A 16,870-nucleotide genomic window follows, 5' to 3' on the forward strand; every position below is an offset into this window, starting at 1 on the left:
CAAAGGTGGAGTTAATGTGTAACGAGGTGCAAACAGTGAGGGGGCGGAGCAACAAGCACAGAGCAAGGAAGAGCAAAGAGAAGAAAAAGTTTCACTTGAGAGGCATCATGAAAAACCATAAGACAGCACTCTTCGGCATCCTCATCTTCGCTGTCTGTGTGGAGTGCGCACGTGAGTCTCACACGCACAGATCACTCTTGGGGGTGGGGCCTTCAACCACACCTCTAAAATGATTACATTGACATCTGGATCAATATCAACATTTATTATTTTTTATCAGGATGAGTTGTCAGTAAATGTAGTTGTAGTAAAGAAAAACTCAACCCCTTAAAGAGGACTCATTTAACTCACTTGTACCCATTGACTGTGTAAAATGACCAATCCATTTTGACATGAAGGGTCGGCAGTCGGCCATCAGTGGCACTAAAAAAACGGTCATTCCAGTTACAATTATTAATGGTAGGCAATGTGTAAAATGCTATGAAAAATAAAATAATAGCATATAACATATATTATGTAAATAGTACTTAACTATACTATAACATATCATGGAATGTATGTCCCAATTTATGATGTCCACATATATGGATGGCAGGTCTTGACTTGCCCTATAAAGGGTTACATAAAAGCCATTATTTATTTCATCAATCCTCCATTATCAGAGGTCTAAGAAAGGTTGTTTATGCATACATGAATATGTTGAAAAACCATCCTTCACATAGTCATTTATACTTCTGTGCCTTTATGACTGCTGCTATATTTTAGGTCAAATATGTTATTTTTAATAGTATCACATATGCTTTAATATTCACAGACTAATAGTACAATTATTGAAATCTACAGTATACTGGGGTGGTCAGTAAATTTATAAGGGGTGCCATTTGATATTTGTCATTTTTTTACTGAATTTTCACAATGCAGTTCCAATGAATTAAGGTCAATGGCAGCCAATGAGTTAACATGTATAGCAGGGGTCACCAACTGTGGTCTTCGAGTCTGTTTTCCATATCTTCCTCTTTTACCACACCTGAATCAAATGATAAACTCTAAACTAATAAGCTGCCCAAAAGCCTGACAATGATACTGATTGTATTTGAGTCAGGTGTGTGGGAGGAGGGTGGTGTGGAAAACTGAATAGGTGCCCTCGAGGACCGGAGTTGTTGACCCCTAATGTAGATAAACCCAAAATGTGTCCGTTTCACCCAAATATTTTCAAAGTCATGTCTGTGACGATGACCCCACATTGTGTATGTGTGCAAGCACAGAGGGCGTGACGTGTTTTGCGCGCTTCAACCGCTCATCCGGCATGTGCGACGAAGAACTCGGTGACCTCAAAGAAAAAGACTGCTGCCTCAATCATCACTACGGTTACATCACAGACGAAGGAGACTGTCAGTCGTGCGGGTCAGTAAATCCGGGCGTAAGCTCCCTAACCGCTGTGATGTCATAAACGCCCGCTTTCTCTTGCGTGGCAGTCCTCCAGCGTGGTCCGACTGGTCGCCGTGGTCGTCGTGCAGCAGTCTTTGCGGCCCGGGAGTGACTCAGAGGAAAAGACTATGCTTCGGCCAGTCGCAATGCGAAGGGAAATCCGCAAACACTCTGCAGGCCAAACCATGCAATGGAAACTGCTGTAATGGTAAATTAAAAATTAAAAGCAATACAGTGTTCCCTCGCCATTTCGTGGTTCGACTTTTGCATCCTCGGTGCATCGTAGATCTCTTATCAATAGGTAATTACAGTATTAATAAGTATACTACTAGCCTGCAAAACGTATTGGAGGTTTACACATTGGCAGAGGGAATAATAATGGTGTGGGAATTTTAAAAAAAAATTGGAAACATTTATATATGGTTCCTACTTTGTGGAAATTCACTTGAGGCAGGTGGTAATGGAACAGATTAACCGTGAAAACCGAGGGAATACTGTATATGATCCATTCAATGACCAAGCCTGTAATGTAAATATCCTTGATTCGTGAATTGATTTTCATAAAAAAATAACTGAATTCTTGTTAAAGTGTGGAAACCCTAAACTCAGGAGCAGATTCCAAGTGGTGCTGGGCCAGAGCCGAGAGGGCCTAATTTGTGGGCATTAAGGGGCGTGGTTGGGGGCGAAGGGAGAAACAAATACAGATGCATGATGTTACACAAAACTATAATGTAAACCATAATGTGTAAGTGGGGGACTCTTGTTCACATTTGTTCAACCACTGGCCCAAATAATAAATCAGAGGCATCGTTTAGAGGGGTGGAGCCTTTGGCAGGCTTGGTCTCCTTGTTCGGTGACCTGCGGAGGCATGGGGATCAGGAAGCGTGAGAGGCTTTGCTCGGTCCCACCCGAGTGCCTCGCGGCCTGCGTGGGCGCCACCGCCATCGAGGTGTCGTGCGACTCCCCGGCCAAGTGCCCAGGTAAACCTCGCCATCTCATTGACTGCCATTAACGGTGATCGACGGCCAAAACGGATTGGCCGTCCGTCGCCGTCAATGGCAACAGCTCCAATTTTGCAGTGCACGGCGGTTGGTCGTCGTGGTCCTTGTGGTCGAAGTGTTCTGCCACATGCGAGAGCGAAGGCGTAGCACCGCCGTACAAGCAGCGCCGACGCTCCTGCTCTGATCCGGCACCCTCCGCCGATACTGTGCCGCCGGGCAACACTTGTCCGGGAGAGGACGAACAACTGCAGAGCTGCAGTGACATCCCAAAATGTCCAGGTAAGATTTATCTATGTATCTATTTCTGTTTTATATATACTATATATATATATATATATATATATATATATATATATATATATATATATACATATACGTACGTACTATATATGTGTACACATATACTATATATATATGTGTGTGTGTGTGTATATGTGTGTAGGTGTGTGTGTGTATGTGTGTATATATATCTATATATATGTATATGTAACTATATATATTTTTTAATTGTAATTGGCTTTACATTATTTATTTATTTCAATGTTATATATATGTGTGTGTATGTGTGTATGTATGTCTATATGTATATGTATATGTATATGTATATATATATATATATATAAATTGTAATTGGCTTTACATTATTTATTTATTTCAATGTTTATGTGTATAAATGTTTCATGACATTATTTTTTTTTCATGTCATCTCTATCAGTGACGAAACAATTTTGTAGTGGGCCCCTTCACTTAATAGGGCAAACAAAAAATAAATTTTTTGTTATACCCCCCCACAACCACGCTTGCTTTAGGCCCTAAAACCGATTTATTACGTTTTTTACATTTAGCTTACCTGTTCTTATTCCCCTTGAAATTAATATAAAATGCGCTATGAATCTAATAGCTCCATCCATGTTGATATGCTTTCTTTTCTCAGTGGACGGAAACTGGGGCGATTGGTCCCCACCAGGAAGTTGCTCCGCCCAATGTGGGGAGGGGCTAAGATTATCCATCAGACAGTGCGATCAACCCGCGCCCAAATACGGTGGACGACACTGCGTGGGATCCAACGCGCGCACCTTCACCTGTCACATCACTTGTCCAGGTAGGTGAGTGACTAGGCGATGCGACGAAAGCCGGCGTCATTGTCATTGTTGTGACCGACAGCTGATGGGTCCTGGTCCGACTGGTCCCAGTGGAGCGAGTGTTCTTCCACTTGCGTCCCGGAAGGAGCAAGTTCTGTCAGGACTCGTCGGCGCACCTGTTCCAGTCCCTCCCCTTCCCTCTTTCCCGAAGGTAACTTTTGCACGGAAGCCACCTGACCGCAAATAATGTATAATATAGCATCCGCACGGTTTGTTGTTTTGGTCTTTTTTGCCCTTAGGTAAAGATTGCACCGGCGAAAGCGGCATGACGGAGACCTGCGTCGGCATCCCGAGCTGCGTCGGTAAACACGCTGGCCGCCGGGCCCTCCCGCTTCACCCGCGGCGTCTTGACGGCTCGCCATTGTTCAGTAAACGGCTCTTGGGGACCCTGGTCCCCCTTTTCGGCGTGCCCCGTCACGTGCGGCGTCGGACTGGAGGTGTCGCTTAGGAACTGTGACAGTGCCGGCCCATGTTTGGGCGACAACCGGCGCACTCGTCTCTGCAATACCGGCGTCCATTGTCCAGGTTCCAATTTCTTATGTGAACTTATTATTTTGCGGCCTCTCACTTCATATCGCAATATGTAATTCAGCATTTAAGCTTTAATTGTTTTCATTTTTTTTTAAACGGATGAAATTTTGTTCGGTTAATTTTCCAGTGAACAGTTTAATTGTTTTTCTTTTAAACTGAACGCCAATTGAACTGATTCAGGCCACTTTTCAGCTTGAGTGGATCACCCGTCAGATCTGTCCAATGTGTTTGCATGATCGGCAGTGGACGGCGTGTGGTCCGAGTGGTCGCCGTGGCAAAAATGCAAGTACCCGCACGGAAACCGCGACCGCGACATCCGCTGCAAGCAACATGCCGGGAGTCAAAGTCGAGAGCGCCAATGTTTGCATCGGGACCACGGCGGCGCCCTCTGCGGCGGTGACGACGTCAGCCTCAGCCAGTACCGGGGATGCTACGACGTCAACGCCTGCTACAGTGGGCACACACACACACAGCATTCATACTAGGGTTGCCACTATTAATCCACAATAGAATTAATTGACAACTATTCTGACCGTAGAAGATGAGCTAAATTGATGACATCAAAATAGTCCAAATACTCTTTCGAAAACAATCACACATTTGCACAATGACATAATATTCAAAGTTCAACTTTCCTCAAATGTTTTTGCTTTTAATGCACATAAAATAACAGAAAAAATGATTTAATTATGCACCTGCTACTTGACTCTTCACCAAAATAATCGCTGATTATGGTCTCGTAAAACCAACATTTTGTGGCAGCCCTAATACACACCCGGCACACATGATGGTATCTCAGCTGCTTGTTTGTGTGTCTGTCAGTCATTGGCAACTGGGCAGACTGGGAGCCATGGTCTCTGTGCAAGAAGGCGTGTGGACGAGACTCCGAGCGCACCCGTCGTAGAAAATGTTCGCCTGATTACAGCGACTACCGGTACGTCACATCTTGGTGCACGTTACTGCTGAAGTCAAAGTCACTCAATGTTTTTTGGCATAAGGCCCACCATCGGCCGTCAGGCTGAGCCGGCCGTGTTTTTTGGGGACCCGCTGTTGGACTGCATACCCGCCCCGGATGGCGTCTACCTGGAGACGGAGCCTTGCCTCAACATGCCTGCCTGCGACTGAGACAATGAATAAAAGGTGCTGTTGACCATATTTATTTCGAAGTGTTACTTCAATGGCTGCGTTTTGAGGGTGATAGGCGGACCACTCTCGTCTTTAAATGTGATCAGTCTAAGCTAGGTTTATGTTTTGGAATCAATTTGATGCCTATAACTAAGGTTCGCTCACAACGGCTAATTCCGCGTTCAGGCCGAGTGCGTTTTTTTTCTCGCAATGTTAGTTTCACGCTCATACAAAGTCGTTGACTTGCGTCAGGAGGCAATGAAAAGACAAAATACCGTATTGGCCCGAATATAAGACGACCCTCTCGTTTTCAAGACTCAAGTTTAAAAAAATTCTATTTTTATACAAAAAAATAATGACAGTACATCTGAAACAAATGATTATAACAATATATTCAAGAGGAAAAGCGTGTTATTTTGCCTCATTCAAATCATGCAAAATACTAATAGTAATGTTATAATGTTAACAGACCTAGAAGTCTTTTAGGTTGAATCAACTTCATTAGCCTAACTTGAAAGCCTGGCGTTTAGCCCTATTAGCTCAGTTAGCTAGCACAAGAAGACACTTGAAAGCACTCATCACAGTCATTATCACGTTTCTTTTTCGACGCTCAAGTTGGTGTCTGGCTGTGAAAAAGGGCAAGTACAAATAAAAAGACAACGTAGAAAATAAGAATTTTGTGGGTGACTTACCACATAGGTGTGTCCTGGCACAAATGACACTCTGCTGGGCCTCTCCAGAGAACGCTTTCTCAAAATACCTGCCACAAATTTGACTCGTTATTATTAGTATTGTTAGTTTTCTGCATGATACTACCAAAAAAATGTCGAATCTTATAATTTTTTTCAACAAAAAATGCAAAATAGATAAAAAGTACAATGAAGAAATATTTGCTAATATTATTAAAATATTATATATCATTACATACTTCATAGCAGTAGAATATCTGACCTGCGGGGGGCAGCACATCTGGCCTGTGAAGCCTGCGTTGATTTAACATGGCGGCCGGGGCGACAGCGCCGAGGGGCGGGATTTTACCAATCTTCTGACACAGCTCGTCAATCTCTCGCTTCTGATTGGCTTGCAAGCGGCGCACCTCCAGCATGTGTCTGGGACAGGTAGGGGGCGGAGTTAGGTCAGCCATGTTTTCACAGCAGCGTTCTGGCTCACCTTTCCCGAATTTCTTTGAGCTCGTCCCACGTGTCGTCGTCGTTGTCGGAATCGTCGGACGTGACGTAGGAGCGGCTCCGTGATTGGCTGGATGACGGCCCCTCCCACGCGGTGACGGGTGGTTTACGACCACTTCTCTTCCTCCTCCCCTCCGACCCTTCTCCCGTGGCACCGTAGCAACTGCTTTCCGATTGGCTCGCTTCTTCCGAGACGCTTTCCAAGCTCTCCGATTGGCTTATTTGAGACGCGGGCGGCGAACGCACCAGTTGGGGTTCCGATTTGGTCACATTGAATCGACCCACGTTTCGGGTAGGCGGAGTCATCGCTGAAACATTAGACATTGCAAACCAATCAACTCTTGAGCTCACTGTGGGAATCTATCCCGCATAAATAATTACAATTCTTTTGCATGTATTGTTGTTACCGTCACTCACGTGTGGCTGGCGATCCATGGGTTGGCGTGACACCGGACTGCACCTGCTTCCGGATAAAATCGGGTCTGACTTGTGTGCCGCATTAACGTTACCTTTCAGGTTTGCGTGAACTATTTACTTGCGTTTGTTGAGGAGGCGGAGCCAGCAAGGAGGGGGCGATCAATGAAGAACCTGCATGTGTTCAAAAGCAAGCGACCGTATTAGCCAGGATGTGATGTCATAAGACAAGGGTGTCCAAACTGCGGAAATTCTACAATTTCCTATTTTGATTTCAACAAAGCTAATTGAGAAGCACTGTTTAAATGACTAGCTCCATCTTGTGTTGAAGCTGAAGAATGCAACAGAATGTAGGCTGAACTCGAGCCTCTTGTGTACAGCATAATGCGATATTATTTTCATAGTTTGGACACCCCTGTCATAGGAATTGATGTCAAAATCACTCACCATGAGGGGCCGCAGGTGAAGGGTACCTAAGCTGAAAAGGAGGAAGTCATAAGCGGGAATAATAATGATGATGAATAATCGATAACGAAGCAATTTACCTTGGTAGGGCTCCAGTTGAGTGGCGCACCCTGCTGGGCGGCGACCGCTCCTAAGGGCGGAGTTCCATGGAAGGGGGTGTGAGCCAAAGATGGCGATGTGGGTGGCGAGAAGGGCCTGAGCTGGGGTGCCAAGGGCGGGGGGCTAGCTGGGTGGTAGCTCTGACTGGGGGGCAGGAAGGAGCGGGCCATGCCCATGGCTAACGTCATCATGTTAGCCAGGGAGAAGAGGGGCTGGTCGGGGGGCGGCCACTGAGGACCCACGGGGGGCGCCAGCTGAGGTGTGGTAGTGGGCAACCACGGAGGAGGAATGCCGGTGGGTGAGGCGTAGCCAGGGTAGGCCTGGGATGGTGGAGGATATTGGGGGGCCGGCAGGGTTGAGGCTGGAGATAGAAATTTAGTGCAACTATTGATTTCAAAGTGGATTGCTCCTATATTTACCTGAAGAATGGTAAAAAGATGACGCCGGCATCGGCGCAGCCTCGGGCATGACATCTTTGGAGGTGGGCAGCTCGCCCTCCACCGAACCTGCCAATTTGCGATTAATGTGTGACGTCCCGAACTAACGTAAGCTGTCAATCGGTCTTACCGTCGAGGGAAACTCCTGAAGGGGTTTTGGAGGGGCGCTCGGTCGCCATTTTTGTCTGTTGTAGGACACAGTCATTGTTATTGGGCCGGACCTGTGCTTTGTGCACGTGTGGATGCGTGTTGGGTCGTACCTGCTTCTGGTTCATCATCATGGTCTCCGCCCTGCTGATGATGTCATACATGCGTAGGATGAACACCGTTCGCTCGCCGGCCAAGATGAAGTCTCGGTGCAACTGTGGGACAAACAAACGCCAAGTGAGCGGTTGTGCTGCGTGGCGGTCGGATGGTCTCGCCCACCATTACGGAGGCGATGTCTTCGGGGTCGTCGCCGTCGAGGTCAAATTTAAAGGTCACCATCTTGTTGTCGTGAGTACTCAGCTGACATTCCACCACGCGGTCGGCCATGTTGGACACCTGCACGCACGCGCAAAAGCCCAACTCGCAAACGTGCAAATGGGTAACGGGCAAGGGTCCCGCTCTCACCCCTGTTAGCCTCAGCTGCGCCTTCATTTGTTTCCTCAATTTCCTGTCGGGATGGCGCTCAGTCACTTCCTGGATGCTCTTCTCTGACTGGCCTTCGTTGCAGTCGCTCAAACCCGACGTCACGTCGGAAGCGCAACTAAAAAAGTCAATCAGAGGAAATGCCCCAAAATCTTTTCCACATTCTCCTCTCATACCATTCGAATCCAAATCGTCATTCTGGGAGTCAAGCGTGCTGACTACTGAGCTAGTAAAGATAGCGGGGGGAAAATTCTGTGCAAATAAGATGTTAGCAAAGCCTTAATTTCTGCAAAGTTAAAATAGTTTACCAACAACTGGACTTTAGGGCGTGGGTGCTGTTTACGATTTTCCCGTTTTTTTTCCCAGTTCTGGCAACCACAGCATATTACCATAAACGCACGAGTACGCCTGTTACCTGTCCGCGGGTGAGGAGAATCCATGAAGTGATTTCGTGGGTTCATGTTGTGAAACTGCAAGGCTCTGTTAAGTTAAAAAAAATATATATAGCTGATGCCACGCCTAGTGGAGTCCTGGCCCTTCCCTAGCCCCGCCCTTTACTCACCCTCGGGTAGCGCAGCACTGGAAAGGGTGGAGCCTTCGTGAGGCGGGTCCTCGGCGGCCTGGCGTAAACATTTGGCTGAGAAGGAGAAATGACAGGAAGAGGCGTAGCTTCCGCCGCATTGGCTGTCACGGCGACCAGAGGTGGAACGTCATTTATCTGTCGGCTTTTATTTGGGAAGTCGATTCTCACCTGGGGCGGCTGTCTTGTCGATCAGGTGATGAGCCTGGCTTCCGACGGATGGTAGCCCTGCGGGAGGGGGCGAGGCTTGCTGCCCGGATGAAGCCTCAGACTTCTGGCGGAGGAGTTCGCTCTCGCGGGCGGCTTCTTCCTGTTGACGGGCGGCGTCTTCGGCCATTCGCCGGCGTTTCTCTCGCTGGCGCTTGATGACGGTGACGCCGTCCCGGATGGCCATCGCCACCAGCTTGTAGTCGCACTCGGATACGAAGCCCAACACAACCTGGGAATGCGTGCATGTATGACAATGAATTACAGATGTCACAAATTATTTTTATAATTATTTTCATAGTTGAGTAATCAACTATTTTTGCGATTGGCCCATTCATATATATATATATATATATATATATATATATATATATATATATATATATATGTGTGTGTGTGTGTGTGTGTGTGTGTGTGTATGTATATATATATATATACACATGCATGCATATATATATATATATATATATATATATATATATATAATTTATAGGTAATAGTTATTCATATATATTGGATGAATAGCAAAGGGGGAAGGAATACTTACTGTATTTTTATTTATTATTAAATATTTAAGTATTTTTTAGAAATGTACAACATAAAAAAGTTCATATTTACTGTTTTCACCTTTTTGATTCAAAAGTTCTATTTTTTATTAATACATTTTAAAATGTAACAGTAAAAATAATAATTTCCCTTTGTAAATATCAAAAAGTAATTGTATTAGAAAAGGCAATTTCTGAAAAAAAAATGTTCTAGTATTTATATTTTAGAAATTTAGTTTGGGTTAAAAAAGAAGCTAATATTTTATTTTTTTCTGATGTTTTTTTCTTTTCTTTTAAATCAGAATGTATTAAAAACAAATATTACATAAAAAAAAACAGATGTCATGGATGGAGACGTCCAATCCAATTGGACACCTTTCAGTCCAAATGGGTTTGGACATTTATATAAATCAATGGCAAGCAGTCAACACACTCCACACGGTTAATATTGATTAGTCGCTTAATGGTAGTGTCAATCAGTCAATGCGTGAGTGCGTTAGGGTCGTCACGCCGTGGCCTACCATCTCCTGGGCCACCACCTCGGGGACGTCGTTGTGGAGCTGGTAGAGGAACTCGATGGCGTTGTTGTCCTTGTACTTGCCGTGAAACTTCTTGGTCCCGTCCATCCTGAGCCACAGCATCAGCGCCGACTTACTGCCGTCGTCCTCCTCGGCCAGCTCCACGTACACACCCAGCTGGGCCTGGAAGAAGCGCTGGTCCAAAAGGTCCTGAACTGTGAACCTGGAGCCACGCCCAGGCGCTGAGTTAAAATGTTGGACGGGACGATCCAGACCGCTGTTCCCACCTCTCGCTGCTGTTGGTGCGGATGCAGCCTTCAATGATGTCCTTCAGCTCGGGGATCGTCACCTTGGAGAAGCTGTCCGGTTTGATCCCCTACCAGTTGGACGCAATTGGGAGTGGACGCCGTTGCAAATGTCAGGTGAGAGAAGAGAAACATGATAAATAAATACATTATATCATTATGTACGAACGAGATCAAAATAATCACATCATTATATGCGACTAGCTACTAGACTTCACGATCTCACTAAAATAAAATTGAGATAAAACTTGTTGAAAGATCAAAACTATAGAAATAGTAATATTTATAGTTTTTATATTTGAATTGTTCACTTTAATTTTTATCTTATATATATTTGCTACAGTTTGCCAACATACCAAATTCTCTATCAATTTTCTCAAAAACTTTTTGGTTTCACTATTTTTAACACTAATTTTCTGATAAATGGAAACAAAAGTTTAAAAAATCCCTTACACTTATTTATTTTATGAAATTCAAAAACAGTAAATATTCGGTTTTTTAAATCTATTTTATAATTATTAATAATTCCATCTAAAATAAATGATTAAAAAAACATTTAGGTATATGATTTTTTAAAAACTCCTATATAAATACACACGCTCACAGTAAATATTCCTTGATTTCTCTAATATAAGCAATGCGTATTTAAATTTTTCATTTAAATTTTGAAGAATTTGTGGCAGACGCGTAAAACTGTTGGAACGGGCGCCACTTACGCTCGTGACCTTGCGGTATATTTGAGCGGCGTTCTGACACTCCGAGTACGGGTACTCGGAAGTGGCCATCTCCAAGATACACATCCCAAGGGCGTAGACGTCCACGGCCTCGTCGTACTTCTCCTCGTACATCTCCGGGGCCATGAACTCGGGGGTTCCTGAAAGACAGGACGGCGTCCAGGCATGCTCTTATTTTTATCAACCTGTGCAGGCCATCTTGGGCGGGGCAAATAGCTGTGGGAAACTCGCCAAATATTCCAAATATGAACAAAAAATAACTGTGATCTTTCAACTAAGCTGTTTTGATTCAAGTCTAGTAAAAATGCATTCATTTTCTGAACCACCTTATCCTCACTAGGGTCGCAGGGGGTGCCGGAGCCTATCTCATCTGAGGCAGGGGACACCCTAAATTGCTGGCCAGCCAATCAGAGGGCATGAGGAGATTGACAACCATTCACACTCACACTCATACCTCATATAGGGCAATTTAGATTGTCCAACCAGACTTTCATGCATGTTTTTGGAATGTGAGAGGAAACCGGAGTACCCAGAGAAAACCCACGCATTGTCCTTCAGTTCTGGAAGGGAAGAGTGACTTTACCGATGACGCTTTTAGCGAAGGAGGCCTTCTTGAGGGTGGCGAGGCCGAGATCTCCGATCTTGACGGAGGCCGACGGTCCCGTGATGAAGACGTTGTCGCACTTGAGGTCGCGATGCAGGATGGGAGGATTTCGCGAGTGCAGGAAGTGAAGACCTTTGAGGATCTGGAAACTCCAACGCTGAAGCAGCTTCAGTTTCACGGGGCGGAATCTGCGAACGTACCTGGGGAGGAAGAGGTGGGGGGCGGGGGTAAACGCCAATGTGTCTCTGGGGCTTCGCTCGCGGGCGGACTCACGTCTTGAGCGTCCCCGACGTCATGAGCTCGGTGACCAGGACGGTACACTTGCGACCGTTTAGCACCGACTTCCACGAGTCGAAGAATCGAACGATGTTGGGGTGCTGGAGCGCCTTCAGCATCTCCACTTCTTCGGCAAAACGTTGACGTTCGGCGCGGGTCAGACGTTGAGTCTGTCCAAATCATTTTGTCAGCAATTCATCCAAAACTAATCGCTTAGTAAATTCATCGACAACTATTAAACGGTGAATATCAGTCAAATACATAACTGTAAATATTCCCCTATTGTTTTTAGATTCTCAAATACCTCTAAATATCATTTTTAGATATTTTTATGGATGTTTATTAAAAAAAAAAATCAAAAAAATTAAAGGAAACCCCAGTAACTACGACTTACATGTGTTTATAATATTATTTAAATTTACTTATTTCAGTAAATCAGACGTCCAGCACCGTCAATGGCATCGCTGCCAACCCTTTCAGTTCATATGCATTGGACATCTGTGTGCATGCGATTGTGTGTTTTTGTGTGTAACGTTATCGACACGCTGCAGATGCGCTGCGTCCAATCGAATGATGAGTAAAGCGTTGAGTCATCTCAAGCACTTTATCTCGCTCACGCACACACACAAACACACAAATAGTGTCTTCATGGAGTGTGTAATTGCATCACTAGCAATGACAGACGCCCAATCAGAGGAATGCAAACTATGGCTCCACAACCACATGTGGCTCCGTTTATCCTTCTGCCGTGAATCAAGCGTGAAATTCATCATCAACTAATTTGAGAGTCAATAATCATTTTGATGGTGATGTCATAATTGACCCCCAAAATTGAGCCACTTTATAGTTCATATTCCCTTTTTTAATTGATTTATATGTATAGTTTTCAGAATATGGGGGTAAAATACCCCAGTAAATATAATCTTTTTCAGTGTATCTTTTCTTTTTTTTATTTATAAAATGTAAACAACAATATTATGTAACATGTATTTTTTGTTTTATGCTTTTATTGTTGAACAAAGTAGAAAATGTTGACCTTATTTTTATTCATTTGATTAAAAAAAATCACCTAATTTTGACTAGGAAAAAAATGTAAATAGGTGATCTTCCATCCTGAGGCAAAAGTTGATGAATGACAAGGGCAAAAGTCAAACACACACCTGCATGACCTTTGCCCTCAGTGAGTTAATGTTATTTAGATGTGTAGAACTAGTGAAGTACCTGCAGTTCGCACCAGGCCACCTCGACGGTGGTCTCCGTATCCAGACCCTTGTAAACATTCTTAAAAGATCCTCGCCCGATTTCGATGTTGAACTTGAGGAAGCGTCCATCCGGCGAGGACGCCACGGCCTCGGTAGCCGCCTCGTCCCCATCCGACGTCAACGAGGCTGCCGGCGTCGCCGTCTCCTCGAGGGAGTCCGACCCGGACGTCGTCTCTGAGGGAACGCCGTCGGAAAGAGAGGACTCCGCTTCTTGGCCCTCGTGGGCTTTGCCGTCGGAAAGAGAGGACTCCGCTTCTTGGCCCTCGGAGGCTTTGCCGTCATCGTCCATGATGCGGTGGAGCTGATGGAGGTCGATGGATGCGTGAAGCCAGCAGAAGACGGCGAGGGGCCCTCAGCGGGTGGGAGATCTTCTCTATCAACTTGTAGCAGATGACATACGCTCCTCCCTGTTGACACCTGCTAAACAACATCTGACCTTTCATTTTCACCACTGTTTTTATTTTTATTTATTATTATTATTATTATTATTATTTTTTACAAAATATTTGACACCAATAGACGTCCTATCCAATGGCAGCCAAGTTAAACCGAGTTTAATGAAATTAGCCCTAAAATAAAAAAATAGAAAAGACACTATTTAAATAAATTTAACTAATTTGTTGCCATTGACTGCTATAGACGTCCAATCCATTTGAACTGACAATATAATAAAAGACTGGATATCTATCACCATGAATAGAGGCCAAATTTACAGTGTTAAATAATCCAAGATGGATAAACAAACATAAAATAAACAATATAAACACATCTAGATATATCAAATTATCAAGAGGCGAGTGCTCAGTATATACATACAAATATTTTACAAGAAAAAAACAGTAAGAATGAGTTAAAACAGAAATAAATACGCGAATTCCTTCCAAAACTAGTAAAAGCGAAACACGATCGTCTTTTGCCGTGTCAGGGAACTATCTGTGTCACTTTTCGTTTCTTTGGAAAACGTGTCACTACGTCATCACGTTTTGAACGTGAGTCCCGGGCTCGCCTCACTAGTTGCCGATCACTGCTTACAATGTTTGTCCGCAAATTAATATGACCAAATAACAATAAACACCCCCCAAAAAGGACATCTTTTCCCTGGATGGCTTTCTGCATCTTCCTGCAACTAATATTTCCTCGCTGCATTTCCTACCCGTGATGGTAAGTTAGATAATTCTGGGCAAAACTTTAGCCTGCACGCTAATGGGGGTTAAAAAGTTGACATTTTCCCTATTGATGAAATAATCATCATCATCCTGTATTCACCCAAAATGTGAATTTCATAGAAATGTATTTCGATTGTTTCAGAATTGTCAACTAAATGGGCTTTTCAGCATTGGCGAAGATTTTGATGATGAGGTGATCACACACGTACACTTACACACCTGTTGCCAATTTTACACACGTGTCGTCTCCATCAGTTTGGGGCAAAAATGCTATGTGATATTATCATACATAGTACACTACTATAGCTTCAAATACCACTATCCGATACCTATTTAATCAACGTACTTTGTTTGAATTGACGGTGTTTTTCCCCCATTCATACCAACTTAGCAGGCCGATCAGAAAATGTTTGCAGTTTTTATGCGCATTTATTAGCTGGTGGTCAGCATTAACTATGTACCTCCCTCCTGGCTTGATGGCCTGTAACGGTCACTTTTGGGGTGTTTATTTTAAAGCTATAAAAACATCATGTCAAAGACTAGTACATTTTACAATACATTTTGTTAGGGTTCTTGAAAATGCTTAAATTGAAGGGAGTTTATGATGACACTGCATTTTAATATGATCCTGGAAACTCCCTGTTTTCCCTTAAATTAGAATTGTGTGGAGTGCAGTGTCTTCCTTAATAAAATATGCTATTTAAAAGATGCTATTTCATTCCACTCCCTTTAGTGTTCTTTTATGCAGGCAAACATACACCTTTGTTCATTTTGCTTAGTGGACTGAACCATCATACTCACTTTTCATTCATTTACAGTCTCATTAATTCATCAAATTCTGAGTTGCATTTTGCAAGAGCAAAAATTCTACATAAATGAGTAGGCTAATTTAACTTGTTCATCAAAAAGTGTTGGTGTTGACCCTCCGTTTGTGGTTCAGGACCTACTTGGGAGTGACTGGCCGGTCGCACGCCCAACTACCATACCGCCGCGCCCCCTTGGCGCTGCTTGTGCCACTTCTAGCAATTCTGGGAACAATACCGCCCAGAGTTCAGCTTCCCAGCGCTCCACTCCATCCTTGGAAAGAGCGCCATCCGCTCTGCGGAAGCTTTCTAATACTCGACCTCGCCCCCTTCTGCTCGAACCCAAAGAGCCCCACTTTAATGAGCCGAAAAGACCCACTTCCACTTTTCCACCCTCTATGCTGACTGCTTTGCATGTCAACCCCAGAGATGCCACTTTCAACCAACCGCATGCAAGTGGAGATTCACCGCATCTTGCTTTAAAAACATTTACTCCAACTTTGAGGAAACCGTTGACGGTTGCTCAGGCCGTGGGACGCCAACCACCTTCCTCAGCCCTCCCCGAGTGTCACTCACGGGCGCAGCCCTCCGCCATTGTGTCAACGCTGCCGCCGATTGCCGCACCCGTGGTCCCTAAAATCTCCAGCACTGATTATTTCAAGTCTAACACAGAGAGATCACCCCAACCCCTTCCAACATCCAAGTGTGACATCATCCAGCCTCACTTGGGGGTGTCACAGAATCCAACCACGGATGCCAACGCCCTTGACGATTTTGACGACTGGGACTTGGACCTTGCAGATTTGGAGGACTGCGAACGTCTGGCAGGACTCATTCCTCCGGTCAAAACACTGCGCCCCACCAACAGTCGAGAGACTGAAATAGCACGGACCCCGACGACCCCACGGTTGGCCCCGATGCGTCCTATCACGACCTCATCGCCGGCTCCCAACTCTCTTCCCAAGACTTTTGCTAAGCCTCAGCAGGCGTGGAGAATCAACACACCAGCCCGCCCACCCGGGGGCCTCTTTGAGACCATTTCGCCCGGGGCCTCGTCCTCCCCCTCATCAGCTTTGAGCCACCATCCCATCAGCACGCCACTGCTGACCAATCACCTGGTTCAGCTAGTGTCTGCGTCCAATAAGGCTTCCCGCAAGAGACCTCGCTCTCAACCTCGGCTGCATATGACGCGCCGCTTTCCGGGCCCGGCCGGGCTCCTCCCACAGCAGGTGGCGCTCAAACGTTAACTTTGTCTATTGTTCTTGTGCCGTCATGATGCAATTTAGTGATTTTGTTCCATTTTTTTTGCAGCCACAAAGTGAGAATTTAGATGAAGTTGTGGTGTCTCTTCCGGATAAACCTGCTCATGATTTGGCGGAATCCTCCCCAAAGCAGGTAATGACATCATTCT

At 44.9% G+C, this 16,870-nt stretch overlaps 3 protein-coding genes across 10 annotated transcripts in view; 2 read left to right on the top strand and 1 right to left on the bottom strand.

Annotated features, from left to right (window-relative positions):
* Positions 1-2: 2 nt before the first annotated feature.
* LOC144088643 (properdin-like) lies at positions 3-5,257 on the top strand. The gene is made up of 12 exons (XM_077619169.1): positions 3-171; positions 1,266-1,404; positions 1,476-1,636; positions 2,244-2,408; positions 2,508-2,708; positions 3,364-3,531; positions 3,594-3,722; positions 3,811-3,873; positions 3,941-4,096; positions 4,346-4,555; positions 4,925-5,036; positions 5,101-5,257. Exons 1-12 carry the CDS (start codon positions 15-17, stop codon positions 5,225-5,227), a joined length of 1,788 nt encoding a protein of 595 aa, XP_077475295.1. The 5' UTR covers positions 3-14; the 3' UTR covers positions 5,228-5,257.
* On the bottom strand, positions 4,745-13,827 carry LOC144088631 (serine/threonine-protein kinase WNK4-like). 8 transcript variants are annotated; one of them, XM_077619150.1, is made up of 22 exons: positions 13,450-13,827; positions 12,226-12,398; positions 11,932-12,152; positions 11,331-11,488; positions 10,597-10,685; positions 10,313-10,532; positions 9,211-9,478; positions 9,022-9,143; positions 8,875-8,939; positions 8,442-8,577; positions 8,256-8,372; positions 8,090-8,191; positions 7,960-8,014; positions 7,812-7,898; positions 7,374-7,753; positions 7,276-7,306; positions 6,950-7,002; positions 6,832-6,877; positions 6,398-6,722; positions 6,179-6,336; positions 5,920-5,987; positions 4,747-5,223 (listed from the first exon to the last, which is right to left on the bottom strand). In XM_077619150.1, exons 1-22 carry the CDS (start codon positions 13,777-13,779, stop codon positions 5,182-5,184), a joined length of 3,246 nt encoding a protein of 1,081 aa, XP_077475276.1. In that variant the 5' UTR covers positions 13,780-13,827; the 3' UTR covers positions 4,747-5,181. The 8 variants fall into 8 exon arrangements, with proteins under 8 accessions (XP_077475273.1, XP_077475272.1, XP_077475276.1 ...); XM_077619153.1 differs by lacking the exon at positions 4,747-5,223 and adding an exon at positions 5,603-5,853; XM_077619147.1 differs by having other exon boundaries at positions 4,745-5,223; positions 6,832-6,874; positions 8,256-8,577.
* A 620-nt stretch (positions 13,828-14,447) lies between these two features.
* Positions 14,448-16,870, top strand: part of hrob (homologous recombination factor with OB-fold) — a 7,802-nt gene continuing 5,379 nt past the window's right edge. Inside the window, exons 1-4 of the mRNA XM_077619164.1 lie at positions 14,448-14,651; positions 14,799-14,849; positions 15,597-16,688; positions 16,771-16,854. Coding sequence (XP_077475290.1) covers positions 14,649-14,651; positions 14,799-14,849; positions 15,597-16,688; positions 16,771-16,854 — 1,230 coding nt within the window. The 5' untranslated portion in view covers positions 14,448-14,648. The remainder of the gene's footprint in view (positions 14,652-14,798; positions 14,850-15,596; positions 16,689-16,770; positions 16,855-16,870) is intronic.

This window comes from Stigmatopora argus, chromosome 14 (assembly GCF_051989625.1).
Source record: "Stigmatopora argus isolate UIUO_Sarg chromosome 14, RoL_Sarg_1.0, whole genome shotgun sequence".
Taxonomy (NCBI): Eukaryota; Metazoa; Chordata; class Actinopteri; order Syngnathiformes; family Syngnathidae; genus Stigmatopora; species Stigmatopora argus.

Bases quoted from the DNA above. Each gene is read 5' to 3' on its own strand.
- LOC144088643 (XM_077619169.1), top strand. From the start codon at position 15: ATGTGTAACGAGGTGCAAACAGTGAGGGGGCGGAGCAACAAGCACAGA. The intron at 1,637-2,243 runs GTAAATTAAAAA...GGCATCGTTTAG, and splicing joins CAATGGAAACTGCTGTAATG to AGGGGTGGAGCCTTTGGCAG. The intron at 3,874-3,940 runs GTAAACACGCTG...GCCATTGTTCAG, and splicing joins CGGCATCCCGAGCTGCGTCG to TAAACGGCTCTTGGGGACCC.
- LOC144088631 (XM_077619146.1), bottom strand. From the start codon at position 13,779: ATGGACGATGACGGCAAAGCCTCCGAGGGCCAAGAAGCGGAGTCCTCT. The intron at 12,399-13,449 runs GTACTTCACTAG...TGATTTGGACAG, and splicing joins TGGCCTGGTGCGAACTGCAG to ACTCAACGTCTGACCCGCGC. The intron at 9,479-10,312 runs GTAGGCCACGGC...ACGCATTCCCAG, and splicing joins AGGTGGTGGCCCAGGAGATG to GTTGTGTTGGGCTTCGTATC.